Source organism: Podarcis muralis, chromosome 15 (genome assembly GCF_964188315.1).
Source record: "Podarcis muralis chromosome 15, rPodMur119.hap1.1, whole genome shotgun sequence".
Lineage (NCBI taxonomy): Eukaryota > Metazoa > Chordata > Lepidosauria > Squamata > Lacertidae > Podarcis > Podarcis muralis.
The window spans coordinates 3,898,005-3,915,569 of NC_135669.1; the positions used below are offsets into that span (position 1 = coordinate 3,898,005).

General features: G+C 44.2%; 1 protein-coding gene across 1 annotated transcript; it reads left to right on the top strand.

Annotated features, from left to right (window-relative positions):
• The first annotated feature begins 105 nt into the window (after window positions 1–105).
• NEFM (neurofilament medium chain) lies at window positions 106–11,184 on the top strand. Its single transcript, XM_028708098.2, has 3 exons — window positions 106–1,285; window positions 6,364–6,488; window positions 9,011–11,184. The coding sequence occupies exons 1-3, from the start codon at window positions 215–217 to the stop codon at window positions 10,617–10,619; spliced, it is 2,805 nt and encodes a 934-aa protein (XP_028563931.2). The 5' UTR covers window positions 106–214; the 3' UTR covers window positions 10,620–11,184.
• The last annotated feature ends 6,381 nt before the right edge of the window (window positions 11,185–17,565 follow it).

The following is a 17,565-nucleotide window of genomic DNA, read 5'->3' on the forward strand; positions in this document are numbered from 1 at the left end:
CCTCTTTCCAGGGGAGACTCTGAAGGAAAGGGTGTGGTTTACTCTCAAAGGGCGGGGCTTCCGTCCCTTGGCCCCGCCTCTCCTCGCTACCTCATACCGGCCGGCATGTCCCCTTCAGAGGCAACGTGCGTCTCCGGTATATAAGGCGCTGCCTTCTGCCGAGTCCCCGCTGCCCTGAACTCAGCGCCGAGCGCCTCTCACCAAGTCTTCCAAGATGAGCTACACGCTGGAGCCTCTAAGCAACCCGTCTTACCGGCGGGTGGCCGACAGCCGGACCACCTTCAGCCGGGCCAGCATGTCGCCTTCCAGCGGCTTCAGGTCCCAGTCGTGGTCGCGGAGCTCCCCCAGCACCGTCTCTTCGTCCTACAAGCGCAACCTGGGCGCGGCGCGGGCTTCCTACGGCTCGACGGTGCTGAGCTCTTCCGAGAGCCTGGAGCTGAGCCAGTCGTCGCTCTTCAACGGCGGCGGCGGCGGCAGCGGCGAGCTGAAGCTGAGCCGCTCCAACGAGAAGGAGCAGCTGCAGGGCCTCAACGACCGCTTCGCCGGCTACATCGAGAAAGTGCACTCGCTGGAGCAGCAGAACAAGGAGCTGGAGAACGAGATCGCGGCGCTGCGGCAGAAGCAGGCGGGCCGCTCTCAGCTGGGCGACGCCTTCGAGCAGGAGCTGCGGGAGCTGCGCTGCGCCCTCGAGCAAGTCAACCACGAGAAGGCGGCGCTGCAGCTCGACTCGGACCACCTGGAGGAGGACATCCAGCGCCTCAAGGAGCGCTTCGAGGACGAGGCGCGCCTCCGGGACGACACCGAGGCCATCATCCGCGCTCTGCGCAAGGACATCGAGGAGTCGTCCATGGTCAAGGTCGAGCTGGACAAGAAGGTGCAGTCCTTGCAGGACGAAGTGGCTTTCCTCCGCGGCAACCACGAGGAGGAGGTGGCCGACCTGCTAGCCCAGATCCAGGCCTCGCACGTCACCGTCGAGCGCAAGGACTACCTGAAGACAGACCTCTCGTCCGCCCTGAAGGAGATCCGCTCCCAGCTCGAGTGCCACTCCGACCAGAACATGGTCCAGGCCGAGGAGTGGTTCAAGTGCCGCTACGCCAAGCTCACCGAGGCCGCCGAGCAGAACAAGGAAGCCATCCGCTCGGCCAAGGAGGAGATCTCCGAGTACCGACGGCAGCTCCAGGCGAAGAGCATCGAGCTCGAATCCGTCCGCGGCACCAAGGAGTCCCTGGAGCGCCAACTCACCGACATCGAGGAGCGCCATAACCACGACCTCTCCACCTACCAGGTAGGCGCGGGGAGGGGGTCTGGTGGTGGGCGTGGCTTGGGGAGGGGGCAGTGATGCTCTCCACCTGCCAACTGCGGCTGCCTACATTTGTTTCCATGCAAAATGCAATTGGGGGGGGGGCGATCAGGAGACGGTGCGCCTCAAGGGGCGGGGCAAGCCCCCCGCCCGAAAGTAGTTCTACCCGCCCCTCCCAGCTGCAGGATCCCTGCAGTTACTTGAAGGAAGGGCACTTTCCAACGGAATTCCAACTGAATCAAAAACTGAGCTTCAAAGTAAGACTTGCTCAAAACTTAACTCCATTGGAATCGATAACTTCGGGGAAAGGCATTCATGATCGGCACCTTAATGTGAAAAAAATACTCATTGCTCTTTCAGAAATGTGATTTGACCCTTCAGTACGTGGCATTGAAAGTGAAAAGGGGAGTCGTTTAACATTTGAGCCACACCACACCCTCAAAATGAAGCAGATTTCAGAGAGTGGGGGATCCATGGACGTAGCCAGGATTTATGTTAGGGGGCAAGCTTCATGTTAGGGGGGCAGAACCTCAGTTAGTTAACTATATTATTGTTTTACTTGCTCTAGGGGGGCACTGTCCCCCTTGACTACCCCCATGGGGGGATCCCAACTGACCTCTATGCAAAATGGATGGAAGGGCCAGGAAATGTTCTTCAGCTTCTTTTCTTTTACCAAAGGGGGAGGGCCATAGCTCAGGGACAAAGCTCCACCTTTGCCTCATGTTCAATCTCCAGGGTGGGAATGCCCCCTTGTTTCAAGCCCTGGAGTGTCACCCCTAGTCAGTGAGACAGGGCTAAGCAAGAAGAATCCAGTGGTCTGACTCAGCATAAGGCAGCTTCCTTTGCACTTCAGTCCTAAGGGATACCTTGATTGCATTGGTGAATGTGTGTTAGTTCGAATGGGGAAATGATGCCACAAAATACATAATGAAAATATTTATTTTGGTTTTGTTTTTTTAAAGTGGATAATAAGTGTTTTTTCTTGCCAGCAAAGTGGAACTCCGAGAAGAGGAAGGGATGGGGGGGGGGGAGCCATCCCACAACTTGCGCTAAGCTCCACTCCTCTAAATGGCAGAGCAGAGATGGGAAAGATTCTGCCTGCCTAGTCCCATACAAAATGCAGCTCCCCAAATGAGAAAGGAGGGGTCCTACTTGCTTCCATGCAGGATGGAATCATCCACTTCCAAACAGCTCTCTGGTAAAAAATAAAACAAAGCATTTTCTAGGAGTGTAGGAAAGTATTGTGCCCTAAGGCAAGACTGACTTTGGAATGAAGGATGCTAAACTTAGCCTGAAAGAAGTGTCACTTTGGAAGTTCTTGTGATAGCTCTGGAACTCCATTCACCAACCATAAGCATCCCTGATGCAGAACATCCCATAACTGATGCACTGCAGAACTACCACAGGAAGAAGTGAAAAAAATGTGCATATGCTGCCTCCCAAAGTTGTTAGTAGTACCAATAAAAAATGAATGTGTTGTGGCAATGCAGTTTAAAAATTGATCCTTTGATGACAACCTGAGCTGCAAAGCATGACCTTTACAGTAGTTCTTTCTGATCCAGTGGTACTGGATATAATTTAATGTTCCAGAGCATAGTAAATGACTAAAAGCAACAACGACATCCTGGGGAAAATTGCTATCAAGAACTGCTGGCTGTTATTACAGTATTAGCATTTCTGAACATTTAAATAAAATGCAACTCACAATAAAGTGTGTATGAAGAAATTCAATAAAGAATAGGAATTCTGATCAACAGCATTGTGTAAAATCAAACCAGGCTCACATAATTTCTGCAACAAAAACCCAATGTATTTGAAATAATATTTTATTGGTATTTATTTTTATTAATAATCATTATTTGAAAAGGAACCTTTTCTCATAGCATGGGGAATCTGTGGGAATCAGGATGGACTTTTGCAGGATGATTCATCATAAAATTTAGAGAAGGCTCACACAGCAGTGGGGTGCTGTGTTTTGTATGCCGATAATTAAAGGTTATATTTGCTGCAAAATGCCAGCACCACTGCAGCCACCATCCTGCATCAGTGTCTGCTGAACTTCAGCAATGCAGAAGCTAAAAGTGCTGAGCAGATTTTCTGATAGAGCTGATCAGTGCAAAAGGCAAATCCCAGAGTGCCTGCTTTGGGATAGGAAGATGGATTCTGAGCTTGAATTCTATACTCTATAGACTATATGTGAACACAATTCCATCACCCCCACCTGGGCAAATCACAAAGCTTAAAGTGGCTTTGGCTAACATGATTGCAGTGAGGACCAGTGCTTGCATTGAATTAACTGCCATGGAGGTGACTATGGATAAAAATAAGATGAGCAAGCAACAAAAAGCAATCTGAGATGGCTCTCTCTGCCAAGTACACCCCAAACTTCTGCAATGCAGAACTTGATGGCACCAGGGAAGTCATAAAACCACCCTTCCAGTGCAAGAGGCAGCCCTCAAAGATTTCCACTGATAAAGGAACTTGCGCACTGCAGAATGACATTGGACAGAGCATCTGAAAAATACTTGAATCCCTCTAAAATAAATATTAGTTAGGGAAAAAGCAAATCAATAAACAGACCAAGTAAACCTTATTTTTATGGTGCAAAATGAGGCAATGCAGAATTGCATAATGTGATCAAAGTCCAGACATGAAAGAGAGCTTGCACTGCCTTCTATCTCAGCCTATTTCTAATGCCCCACATATAGCAAAAGCTCTGGTGACTTATCCATTTGATTGCAATGTGCTTTTTGTCCCGTATAGGATTCAGATACGTAAATAACATAGCAAAAATGTATCTTGCAGCGCAAATTTGAAACCAACATTGAATTTGATGAGACCGCTCAAGGGTATTATCCCAAGACAACAGAGTGTTTTTTGTTTCCAGATATTTAACCATTTAGCCACCAAATACTTATTGCTATGAAAAATGTTGTAGAAAATGCGACCTTAGGCTGCACATCCCTCATCCATAAAAATAATGCTTTCGGTGCAACAAAACTGCACTGAACTCCATGGGATTTCATTCTAATGTAATTGTTTGGATGGAAACAGCCATTGCCACCCATGCCTGAGTCAAAGGCACCCTTCTCCACCCATACAAGGGAGGGGGTTGCATGCGGTTCTCCCCTTTCCAGCTGCAGCCCCTGAGGGCACACCCTGAAAAACGGCTTCAGACCCCCAGAAGTGACTTTGTAGGAGGGCTGCAGGAACTTCCACCACAAGGGGAATAGAACAGTCTCTCACATAAGCAACCTTTCTGCTTGCTAAAGTCAATGGGCTTAGAAGTGAGCTAGTGATGTGCAGTTTTAGTCTTAAGAGACAAATACTGGCAACATTTCCCATCAATTTTCCTATAGATATTGCTTTTTAAGTAGAGTAGTATCTAGAGCAATCGACCCACGTAAGCATTGCTGCAGATCTAGTTAACTCAATGGATTTAGACTCTGAGCTTTTAAATCAATTGCATAGTTAGACTCAAGTAAATTACTATATTTTGCTGCTGGCCTCAAATATTGGAGCTGAGCCCAAATTTCTCAAATGATTTTTTTATTGAGAAAACTTTTGAGAGTTTACTTTTTCTCATTTCTCCACTAGAAAAAGATCACTTTACATAATTTTCTCCACTTGAACACCATCATTTTATTTATTTATTGCCCTGAAAATTAATAAATAAACTGTCCTAATGGTGAGCCCCAACCCTAATAAATTGTTGCAATCTTTTCTTCTTCCTCTAGAGAAATTGAGAGAACTGCCTACCCTCACCATTTCTCATCCCACAAATAAAGTGAAGAATTTCAAGTTGCCATTTCTACACAGCCTTAACAAATACACAATTTTACCCAAACTTTTAAATAATTATATTGTTCTGTTTAACAAAGGTGTGGATAGTAAAGGACACTAGAGTAGGCTGCTAGGCTGCAGTGTTCCTACCACTGACTTTGGAGCTAGTTTCCATAATTCAGAAGTTGCATTTTGAAGCACAAGGATTGCATGTTTTTGTGGGAACTACAGCAATTTGGGAAATTAATTTTTTCTTTTCATAGGTCAGTGTGATTCACAGCTTGGTTAAGCAAAATAGAGAAATACAAATTGATGAAGTCCAATTTCCAAAACTGACTTACATTTAAGTATATTGTCTTAACCAGGTTCCAGTTTTTACCTAGTAATTTTAAGAGGCAATCTTAAATAAATGATAACAATAGCAAGCTGATGTTGTGTAGATTGTGCTTCTGGTTTTCAGATTGTAAGTACAGAGTACTAGGAGCAGGAATAGGCTACTGGTGTCCTTCATGACTTTGCTCCAGATTTCTCTCTTAGAAGTTAATCCAAAACAGAATTTCTCACAGCATAGATCTTTCTAGTTTTGATTACTTTAGTCTATAGGAATGGTTGATATGGAGATTGAGGGGGAGAATTTTCAACAACTTTTCAGTATTCCCATAAAGTTCAGTAATCCCATAAGGTTCCTCTCAGTATTTCACACAAGAATAGCAATTTACTACCATCCTTCCCAGACCAGTGGTCTCTGGGACTTCGTTTTCTGGGGGCTCACAACCTATGAGCTTTTTATTGCTGTAATAAAAGAGATCTTTAGGTCATTGGATCTCATCTAGTATTGGCTGGTCAAGTTGAGGAGATGGAGACCCTCACAACCTAGGCCACTTCTTCAGGAGTTGAGGAGCCCAATTCAAGCTTCACTTATCCCATCTCTCATAGTTCAATCACTCTTCCATCCATGTCCTCCTCGTGAATATTGAAAACTTTTGTATGTTGTCAGTTATATGCTGGTAATTAAGAAAATACTCTTCTGTAACAGTTGATCTCTCTCTCTCTCTCTCTCTCTCTCACACACACACACACACACACACTCACACACACACACACACACACACACACTGTATGGCTTTATGTATTCTTATTGTGAACTGCTCTAATATTTCTTTCTGAATAACAGTAGATATATAGTTTAATAAATAAATAAAGTGCTTTATTCACTACTGCACTCCTATTTACAGTTTGCTTGTAACCATCCTAAATAACTGCCTGTGTCTTGGTTGCAGGATACGATTCAACAACTGGAAAATGAATTGAGAGGCACAAAATGGGAGATGGCTCGTCATTTGAGGGAATACCAGGATCTCCTCAATGTCAAGATGGCTCTTGATATTGAAATTGCCGCATACAGGTATAGTGAACAGAATGCCGACGTGGCTGATTTAGGAATTGCACTGCAGATGTTTTTAGTTCCAGCAGCAGCAGCAACAACAGCAAAACCCCACAGGGATAATCTTTGAATCCCACAAGGCATTGTTGACAAATAAGCAAGGCATTTTGCCAGATTCTTAGCACAATTTGAAACCTGGGCAATAACGTTCTGCTTTGTGCTGTAGAGTTTCAGCAGAAAAGACGTTAGCAAGGTAACATACCAAAGATCAGTGGACAAATTGATAGGGCAATTTATGGTGATTATTATGGTTAGTAATGGTGGTGATAAATAAACAAACTACTTAATGCCAAAACAAACAAACAAAACCCTGGTCTTCACCTGGTGCCGATAAGACTATGGCATGGGCGCTGGACACACCTTTTCGGGGAGAATATCCCATAACTGGGGTGCTGCCATGGAGGTGAGGGGTCCTTTATCCTTTTCTTCTTCAGCATTTCCCCCCTTAAAATTTACAGTCAATAATACAAGCAAGAATGTGAAATTAAGCTGAAAATGCAAAGCTTTCTCTATCCATTATAATTTTCCATTTAATTTCTAATTTCTTAATACACAATCATATTTGCATTGCTTTTGTAACATGGCAAAGAGAGAGATAATTTAAGCTTATGAAATACTCCAAAAGGAAATGCTAAAGTACAAATCTTTTTCAGTCGGAGATGAGCAGACTAGAAATGACTACTAATTCAGCTGGTAGACTATGCAAATGTCATCCAACCCTGATCCACAGTAAAAGTATAATACGCAATAAGTGACAACTTCCTGCCTTTCTCATCCAAATTCTACTTCCTGAAATCATGAGATGACTTGGCCCGCATATATTGTTTCATACATTTACTAAGAAACAACATTCGGAACATAGGAAACTGCCTTATGTTCAAAGCAATGGTCCATTAGCCTAGAACTGCCTGCACTGACAAGCTGCATCACAGCCACAATAGTACTCCTGATCCAGAACACTGCATGGTTTTGGAAGCAGCATTGTCTGCTGTGTTCATAGGGACATAGAAAGCTGTCAGACCGTCAGACCATCTAACTCAGTACTGTCTACACTGACTGGCAGAGGCTCTCCAGGGTTTCAGGCAGGGTCCTCTCCCAGCCCTACCTGGAGACTGAACCTGGGACCTTCTACATACAAGGTGGATGTTCTACCACTGAGCTATGTTCCTTCTCCAGAGGGCACTTAAGATTTAATATTGATATGCAAAAATGCTAAATATTGAAACAACACAATTTAGATTGATGGAGTATAGTTCTTCTATACTTGCCCATATCTCTTACAAATATGTTATTGCTATGTGCATTCCTAGATTTAAATAATGCTAAGGGAAAAAGCAATACGTTCGAACAAAGTAAATATTAGTCCTGAAATTTAAACACTCACTTGAATTTTTTATGTTGTTATTTTTCCTGTTTCACTGTCCAGGAACATGTGTGTGTGTGTGTGTGTGTGTGTGTGCTAGTTGTCCACAGGACAGAAAGCAGCTATCTAAAGGCAGTATTAATTCATCCTTAGGTTATATACTGAAATATATATATATAAGCTAAACTTTAAGCACTCACTCACTGAAATCAATGAAATATGAAAGTTAAGCTCATGGTTAAATTTCTCTCATTGAAATTAATGGAGCTTAAATTTGGCATTATCATGTCCCATGTATGTGAACAACCCTTTGAAGTAAATATAGAGAATTTATAATCTTATATGCAATGGCCCTTTAAAAAGCAACACAAATATTTATCCCTCAGTAGGCAATCATAGAATTTTAGTGAGAGGGCACTATTTGTGGACAATGCTCTACAAGTTATGCCTAGCTAGAAAAATGTCCATCTAATGATGGAATGTGTATGAAGAAGCTTAGCTGATCATTGTTCACATTGATTCTTGATGCTTTCCTTCCAAATTTGCTAGTCTTGTCCCTTAGTTGCTAGGCAGGCAATTGGTCTGAGAGGAGAGAGAGTATTGGTGTGGCAGTTGATGATGTTACAAATGCATTGATAGGCCCCTAAAGAAGGTCCAATATGAAAGGGGCATTTTCTCCTAAATGAAAGTCTGCAACTTCCCCCAAACACAATGTATTTTCTCCTCATTCCTCTAGGTCAGGGTTGGGGAACCTTTGACTCTCCAGATGTTTCTGAACTACAACTTCCATAAGGTCCAGTAAGCATAGCCAATGGCCAAGGATGATGGGAGCTGTGGTTCAATACCATTTGATGATCACAGGTTCCCCATCGCTTATCTGGGTTTTGTGTTGGTACCTTTTCCATTTATGTCAGCAATTTAGTTCAGAAGGAGAAGATGGGTTGACAGGTTTGCAGGGTGTGGGATGCTATTTGATAGTTTAACAAGCTAGAAGCAATTTCCAGTTACTCAAAATAGCTTTTTAAATCTATCATAGCTACTTACAGAGGTGCTTGTTCATTCAAAACTTCATCTTGAAATGTTAGAGATGGATGTTAATTCCTCCCTCTTCTTTCCCTAGGAAACTTCTTGAGGGTGAAGAAACAAGATTCAGTGCCTTCTCTGGAAGCATCACTGGTCCAACATTTACACATAGGCAACCTTCAGTAACAATATCATCTTCCAAAATACAAAAATCCAAAGTTGAACCTCCAAAGCTAAAGGTCCAGCACAAATTTGTAGAAGAAATTATTGAAGAGACAAAAGTTGAGGATGAGAAGTCTGAACTGGATGAGGCCCTTGCAGCTATGGCTGAAGAACTGGCTGCTGGAACAGCACCAGAAGAACAGGAAGAGGAGGAGGAAGCTGTAGAGGAAGAAATTATAGCCAAGGAAGAGGCCAGAGTTGAAGCAGCAGCTCCAGAAGCTGAAGAAGAAGGAGAAGGAGAAGAGGAGGGTGAGGAGGAGGGCGGTGAGGAAGATGAAGGTGCAAAGTCTGATGAGGCAGAAGAAGGAGGCTCTGAAAAAGAAGAAGAAAAGAGTGAAAAGGAAGAGGGTGAGGAAGAAGCAGAAGAGGAGGAGGAGGAAGCAGGGGAGGGAGAAGCTGGAGCTGAAAGCAAGGAAGAAAAAGAAGCAGAGGAAGAAGGTGAAGAGGTGGAAGAAACCATTGCACCAGAGAAAGTAGAAAAGACCAAAGCATCTCCTCCTAAATCTCCTGCAGCAGAAGAAGCAGAGGATGGTAAAGAAGCTGAAAGTGAAGAGCAAAAGGAGGAGGAGCAGCAAGGTGAAGAAGAGGAGAAGTCCACCTCCCCAGCAAAGGCAGGTTCTCCTGAGAAAGCAGGGACACCAGAGAAAGCATCTCCAGAGAAAGCTGGGACACCTGAGAAAGGGTCTCCTGAAAAACCAGCAACTCCAGAGAAAGCAGGGACTCCAGAGAAAGGGTCTCCTGAAAAACCAGCAACTCCAGAGAAAGCAGGGACTCCGGAGAAAGCCTCTCCAGAAAAAGCAGGGACTCCGGAGAAAGCAGCATCTCCAGAAAAAGCAGGGACTCCGGAGAAAGCAGCCTCTCCAGAGAAAGCAGGGACTCCGGAGAAAGCAGCCTCTCCAGAAAAAGCAGGGACTCCAGAGAAAGCAGCCTCTCCAGAAAAAGCAGGGACTCCAGAAAAAGCTGGGACTCCAGAAAAAGCTTCATCTCCAGAAAAAGCAGGGTCCCCTGTGAAGGAAGTGGAAGAGACCATCTCAGTCACTAAGGCAGCAAAAGTTGGTACAGAGAAGGATTCCAAAGAAGAGAAGACAGAAACAAGTGAGAAAGCATCAAAAGAGTCCACCAAAGAAGACATAGCAGTGAATGGAGAGGTTGAAGAGAAGAGTGAAGAAAAAGAAGACTCAAAGGCAAAACAAGTAGAGGAGGAAGACAAAGGGGTGGTGACCAATGGCCTAGACATAAGCCCCTCTGAGGAAGAGGAGAAGAAAGGGAAGAGTGAAGAGAAAGTCATGGTAACCAAAAAAGTTGAGAAATTCACTAGTGAAGGGGATGACGGGACGACCACATACATCACAAAGTCTGTGACTGTCACCAAGAAGACAGAAGAGCATGAGGGGACAGTTGCAGAGAAGTTGGTGTCCACTAAGAAGGTAGAGAAGGTCACTTCTTCACATGCCGTATTGAAAGAAGTTAAGGAGAGTGACTAAAATAATCATTCTCTCCCTCTTCTTGGGTCGGTGCAAAAGGTTAAGCCATATGACAGCTGCAAAATGCATGTAAGTGACGGCTTCGAAGCAGAACGGGTTCTCTCGTGGAGTCTCCAGATCCACTCTTTCATTTCTGATTTTATTTTCATGCAATACCCAGGGATGTCAGGGGGGGTGCATGCAAGCCCAATGTGCTCCCTCTGCAGAAATTAGAGAATTTTTAAAAAATGCATGAGCTGTTATTCTTACAGAGGAAGTTGCTGAATTTCCTAAGCTGCTGATGGGACGCTTCTGAGGAACGTCTTAAGATGTATTATGCAAAGAATCAACTGAGCCAAATACAAACAAACAATAACAAACGAATGAATGAATGAGTAATAATATTAATCATACCCAGAACTCTCCTAGCCTTAAGCTATTTAATCATTATGTTTACCTCACTGGTGCAATTAAGATGGACTTTTGTTCATGGGAGAACCTACCTTGACATGCACAGTATGCAACCTTTTGTTGTTTGATGTAAGCAGTCACAGCAATTTGTGCTCAATAAAGGTCATATTGGAAATGTGCCTGGCTTTGCCTGGATTTCTCATATAGCTCCACAGTTTTATAAATTATTCAGTCTTTGCAGCAAACTAGGAACATGCTTCTGTTGGAAGGTATATGCTGGGCTGCATTAAAATCTAATAAGCATTATTGCTTGTAGCCATAGGCTATTGCAAATATAGTAAAATGCCTTCTAGCACAGACATAAACCAGGATAAATATGCACTCTATTTAAAATGCAATCAAAATTACATTAAACCTTGCATGCTCAAACTAATGAGTCAGCTTTACAAACCACAGACATTTGGTTTAAGATCCTCATTTGGATTGCCTTTGTTGCAGCTGCAAACAGTGCAAGTTGATAGGAGAGCAAGTAAATGACTTTATTCTGCATTGGTCACCTAGTACAATGTGATACAGGATAAGGTAACAATTCCTGTGCTGTTTTCCTACTTCCACTTCTGACCCTTTGATTCCAGAAAGTATTGAGTTCCATACAACCAAGTCATGGTGACCTCTGGTGTTAGGGCTGCAAGGGCACACTCAGTCCAATTATCACATGAGTTCCCACTGGGCACACATGAGTGAGCCAGCTCAGAATCTGTAATTCAGAAGGAATGGAACAAAGTCAACAATGAAATATAGACAACATAATGCAAGCTTTGAACACAATTCCTAAGGACTATGAATCAGTGATGAGTTTCCTTGTTTTACCTTCTGTGAGAAGAGTCCATGAAGGCTAAGGGGGATTTCATAACAGTCCTTTGTCTGCTAATGTTGGCTGGCATCCAGATAAGCTTAAGAACTGGTTTCTGTGAATATGCCCTGGAATTTCCTTTCTAGGGAAATGTGCTTAGAATTACAGCCCTGGACAGCTCCTGATCTCGATTTTGACATCAATGGTTTAAAAGTTAACTGCTCGTTCTACTTCAGTGGTTTTAAACTTTCTACATAATGGAAATCATTCTAAGGTGAAGCTGTGTGCAACTGGCCTCTCAAAATTATCCATCCTATTTGCAGCAGTTCTCTAGGGCAGGGGTCAGCAAACTTTTTCAGCAGGGGGCTGGTCCACTGTCCCTCAGACCTTGTGGGGGGCTGGACTATATTTTGGAAAAAAAATATGAATGAATTCCTATGCCCCACAAATAATCCAGAGATGCATTTTAAATAAAAGGACACAGTCTACTCATGTAAAAACACACTGACTCTCAGACCATCCGCAGGCAAGATTTAGAAGGCGATTGGGCCCCCAGGCCTTAGTTTGCCTACCCATGCACTAGGGCTTCAGGCCGAGTTTTTCTCCATCACTCAATACAATTAGGTTACAATCCTATGCATGTTTACCCACAGCAAAGACAGTGGGAATTGCTTCTCAGCAAACATGCCCACTAAGTTCTACTCAGAATACAATGGTACCTCTAGTTACAAACTTAATTCATTCTGGAGGTCCATTCTTAACCTGAAGCTGTTCTTAATTAGAGGCGTGCTTTCACCAGTGGGGCCTCTTGCTGCCATTGTGCCGCCGGCACACGATTTCTGTTCTCATCCTGAGGCAAAGTTCTCAACACAAGGTAACTCTTCCAGGTTAGCAGAGTTTGTAACATATATCCCTAATACAGACTGGGAGTAAAGCTGCAGCCCAAGGCCGAAGAGGTTCTAGAACAGAGGTAGGCAAATTTCAGGACTGCTTGATGTCCATCAGTCACAATCAGAAGCAAAACGATGCCTCAGAGCATGGAGCCAGTTACTGGTAGCAGCCCATTAGTCATTCACTGATTAACCTGCATATATCCACAAACATAAACACAAATCACATCTAATACAAAACTTGAAAACAGACCACCCATGCTGAGCAAACTTGGCCAATCAATTAATATTGATATTTTACAGGTGAGGGACGCGGGTGGCGCTGTGGGTTAAACCACAGAGCCTAGGGCTTGCTGATCAGAAGGTCGGCGGTTCGAATCCCCGTGACGGGGTGAGCTCCCATTGCTCGGTCCCTGCTCCTGCCAACCTAGCAGTTCGAAAGCACGTCAAAGTGCAAGTAGATAAATAGGTACCACTCTGGCGGGAAGGTAAACGGCGTTTCCGTGCGCTGCTCTAGTTCGCCAGAAGCGGCTTAGTCAGGCTGGCCACATGACCCGGAAGCTGTACGCTGGCTCCCTCGGCTAATAAAGCGAGATGAGTGCCACAACCCCAGAGTCGGTCACGACTGGACCTAATGGTCAGGGGTCCCTTTACCTTTAATACTGAAGTTGAGAGATAAGCATAATATTTTGATTATTATTAAAAAAATTTAAAAAAGATTAATTGTACACTATTGACTATTAGAAATCCTTGCTGATCTACTACACATCTTTTTCAGTAGATTCTGATCTAAGTTGTGCCCCCCCCCCATCCTCATACATTTATGTGCTGCTTCCATGCATTGGAATCGAAAAGGCTGCTGAGCACCTGAAGACAAGATACATACCCCTTATGAAGTATATGGTTCTGCAAAAGAAACTACCAAACTCCACACTATTATGCAGTCAGTTATCTCAATTTAAAGAGGAAATAAATAAATGTAAAACCACATCATCCCGATTTGCTATCTGTCTGCAGGCAATTTAATGCCCCAAACTCTAGCTTTCATAGATGTGAATGCAAAAACAGCCACTCTCTGGGTTACATTTCTACCTCCATTAAGAAGACTTGTCATTTCATTGTGCAACTTCTTCAATACAGTGAAGGGTCTCTTTTGCACTCACTCTTGATCTTGCTCTCATGAAGGCTATACCTGTGGAGGAGACCATACATACTGGACCTGCCCCTGATATTGCCTGCCTGCCCCATACATCTGTATGTCCAGTGCAACTTTGGTAACAGCTGCTTATGTGCATACAGCTGTACACATAGCACCTAACACACAACTGGTAAGGAAGGCAGGGGGGCTGGTTGGTGAACAAAGGGCCTTCAGACATGGTCCTCCTCCCCTGCCATGTATTTGGTCTATGCATGGAAGTAAACATGAATGTGTGCGTGCATGTGGGTCTATCCTTCTCTCCCACTCATGCATACAAGCACAAAGGACTAAATTGCTAAGGGCCCCAAGTTATGCTAAGGGCAGCCAAGTTGTGGCTGGGCAGGATTTGTATCCACTGCCAGGGTTTCTATGGTATAAGTCCTCTACCCAGGCCTGTGGTCTCCAAATATATAACTGGATGTCAAGTCTCATCAGCCACAGACAGCATGCCCAGTGGTCAGGGATGATGGGAGCTGGACACTTCTGGAGGACAAGTTACCCACCCCTGATCTAGCCATTACACTATGCTGGATCTTGGTTATCAAGATCTGTCATTGAATTCCAGGGAACAAGGTCTTGCATATTCTTCTGCATGTGGAGACCCACCCTTTCCACCCATGGGTCAAAGCTGCATCTCCAGCATCCTTTTGTAGATTCAGAATTAGTACTTTTTTATCTACAGCTGCAGTGTGTGTGTGAATGTGCAGAACAAGCCAATTTGAGTGTTTCCCCCAAATACATTTATGCATCTGAAATGCCCAGTGGAGTTGCCATTTCAAAATATTTATAAATAGGAGAGTTTAATTCTGATGAATATTTCATTTTGCCATGAGGTTTCATATATGGCTGACATATAACATCATACAGAGAAGTGCAAGCATTTTCTCTTTTGTCCAATCTGCATTAATGCCTCTCTCTCTCTCTCTCTCTCTCTCTGTGTGTGTGTGTGTGTGTGCGCGCGCGCGTGTGTTAAACACAGTGTAAACTTCTGACAGAATAATTGATTCAAAAACCCTCAGAAGATTGTTAATCCTTCACAAAGCCTGTGCAGATTCTGTTTAATTGTGGGGGAGAATTTAGAGCAGATGCATAGATATAGACCAGTTCTAGCGATGGAGGGTGGTCCTTTAGTGGGGCACTGCCCCACCAACCTCAATTTGTCCTCAGCCAACCCCTGCCCGCCTGCCTTTTTACTTACAACCAGTTATGGGGTGGCTCTTGCTGTCAGCTTCCTCGTCCTCCTTAGTCTCAGTGTTGCCCTTGTGGAACTCAGCAGGGATGAGGATGGGGACAAGACTAGAATGAGACAGGCTCTGCCTGTCATTGTCTCTGACGCTACCTGCTGTTGGGCTCCCTGCTTTCCGTCCCATCAGTCCCAGTGGACACCAGCCATCACTGAGATAGAGATGAAGACATCATGCCATGACTACCCAAAGAGCCCTGACATTTCACAACCAGAAAAAGATGTCAATTGTTACACTAAAGAGCCACTTTGTTTCAACAGAATTTATCATTTTGCGGGAATTTTCCTGCAAGGCCACTTAGTCCAAGGTTATAAAGGTAAAGGTAAAGGGACCCCTGACCATTAGGTCCAGTCGTGGCCAACTCGGAGTTGTGGCGCTCATCTTGCTTTATTGGCTGAGGGAGCCGGCGTACAGCTTCCGGGTCATGTGGCCAGCATGACTAAGCCACTTCTGGCGAACCAGAGCAGCACATGGAAATGCCATTTACCTTCCCACCGGAGCGGTACCTATTTATCTTTGACGTACTTTCGAACTGCTAGGTTGGCAGGAGCAGGGACTGAGCAACGGGAGCTCCCCCTGTCGCGGGGATTTGAACCGCCGACCTTCTGATCAGCAAGTCCTAAGGCTCTGTGGTTTAACCCACAGCGCCACCCGCGTCCTTAGTCCAAGGTTATACACACCCTTAATTGTGCCCTGTCTTCCCCCACAAAGTATTCCTTAGTATTTGAACTGTCTGGGGATGAAGGCAGTGCCTGGATATAATAAAAATCAGTCATGGAATATGATTTAATGCAAAGGCTAAGCCTCAACGGGCGTGAAGTAATTCTACAAATAAGGGCACCGCTACACATGAGCAGAGTGCATTGCTTTCTGTTGCCCTGGAAAAACTAGTCTGCCCCCAGAAAATATCTCCACGGTTTGGAAAACCTACTAAAGGGGCCCTCGCTGGGTAAAATGATACCTATTTCTGCTGTGGCTGCAAGGCTCCAACAAAAACAAGCCCCCTTTAATTCAGCTGGAGTTACTTTGTCTGTCTCTTTATCTCTGTCTTTGCTGGGCAGGATGTAAAGCGCCAGCAAAAGTTGTCTCGGTTCTTTTCTTTTCTTCCCCCCTCTCCCCCACCTCCTCCGCCCTCCAATTTGCCCGGTACGCGGCTCTCCTTTACTGCAATGCGTCAAAGCGAAGCTCCGAGATTGAGCCACGAGACCGACGAGGTGACTGTTCCTAGCGAAACCAGCAGGGACGTCCCAGGAAACGCAGGTTTGCGAAAGGAGCGGCGGCGGTGCTCTGTGGCTGCTGGATTTCCCTGAGCTTCAGAAAGTAAGCCCTCCCCCCAATTGTCTGCTGGAGCGCAGTCTGTTTTCATGAGCAGCTTAGGGACTCTACCGCCGCCCTTCAGAACTTCAGTCATTTTTCCTTTAAGAAACAAAAACCCGACCGGCAAGGACAAAAGAACTTTCGCTCTTTCTAACACACTTTTATTGATTTACTTAACAGCCTTTCTAAACCAGTTTGTGTTTTTTTAAAAAAGCTATTAAGCGGTATGCAGCAATATCCCATAAAAATTCAGTAAAACTGGATTAAAATGCAGGTATTTATTAATAACAGGATGCAATTTTATGGGTCAGAGAAAGCCTTAACCAAAAGATGTGGGTTGCATCCAGTGCTAGGTCCATTTAGAGTAGACTCATTGAAATTATTGATCATGACTAACTTGTGTCTATTAGAGTATGGGTCTACTCTAAGTAATCGTTAATTGGATACAGTCCTGTGTTTTATAAGATGTTTGAAGCAAGTGATGGTGGAACAATGCCCCCCATATCCCTTTAGATCCCTTGATCTTTACTTCCATTTGGAGTAGTGATGGCTTCATTGAACAATTCACAGAGATCTAGCAGCATATATAGTAAAAGCACCCAAGATACTGCAGGCAAAATATTGGAGATGTCATCCTTACTAGAATAGATGGGATGCGGAGCTGAGCTCAGCATTTATGGCAAAATTAATGAATTCTGCAAGGGCTAAGAGGTGGGGAGAGAAAGCTTGAATAATTTTAATGCAAATTTGATGTCATTTATTGATTTCTGTAGAATCAATTGTTTATATCCCAAGGCTCAGCTCTGTTTCTCAATTTTTAAAAATTAATGTTAAATTCAAAAGTTTGTGTGTTCTGTATTAATTTGTTTATAACCACCATCCTAAATGTTACATTATTCTTGGGATATTTAATGACTTAGGCTGCAGTCATAACCCTACTTTCCAATTACAGATGGGTAGCCGTGTTGGTCTGCCATAGTCAAAACAAAAAAAATTCCTTGCAGTAGCACCTTAAAGACCAACTAAGTTAGTTCTTGGTATGAGCTTTCGTGTG

What these genes read in the sequence shown, in the direction of transcription:
- NEFM (XM_028708098.2), top strand. Translation starts at nt 215, where the DNA reads ATGAGCTACACGCTGGAGCCTCTAAGCAACCCGTCTTACCGGCGGGTG. An exon ending in ACGACCTCTCCACCTACCAG is followed by an intron (nt 1,286 to 6,363) that starts GTAGGCGCGGGG and finishes TCTTGGTTGCAG; the next exon opens with GATACGATTCAACAACTGGA. An exon ending in ATTGAAATTGCCGCATACAG is followed by an intron (nt 6,489 to 9,010) that starts GTATAGTGAACA and finishes TTCTTTCCCTAG; the next exon opens with GAAACTTCTTGAGGGTGAAG.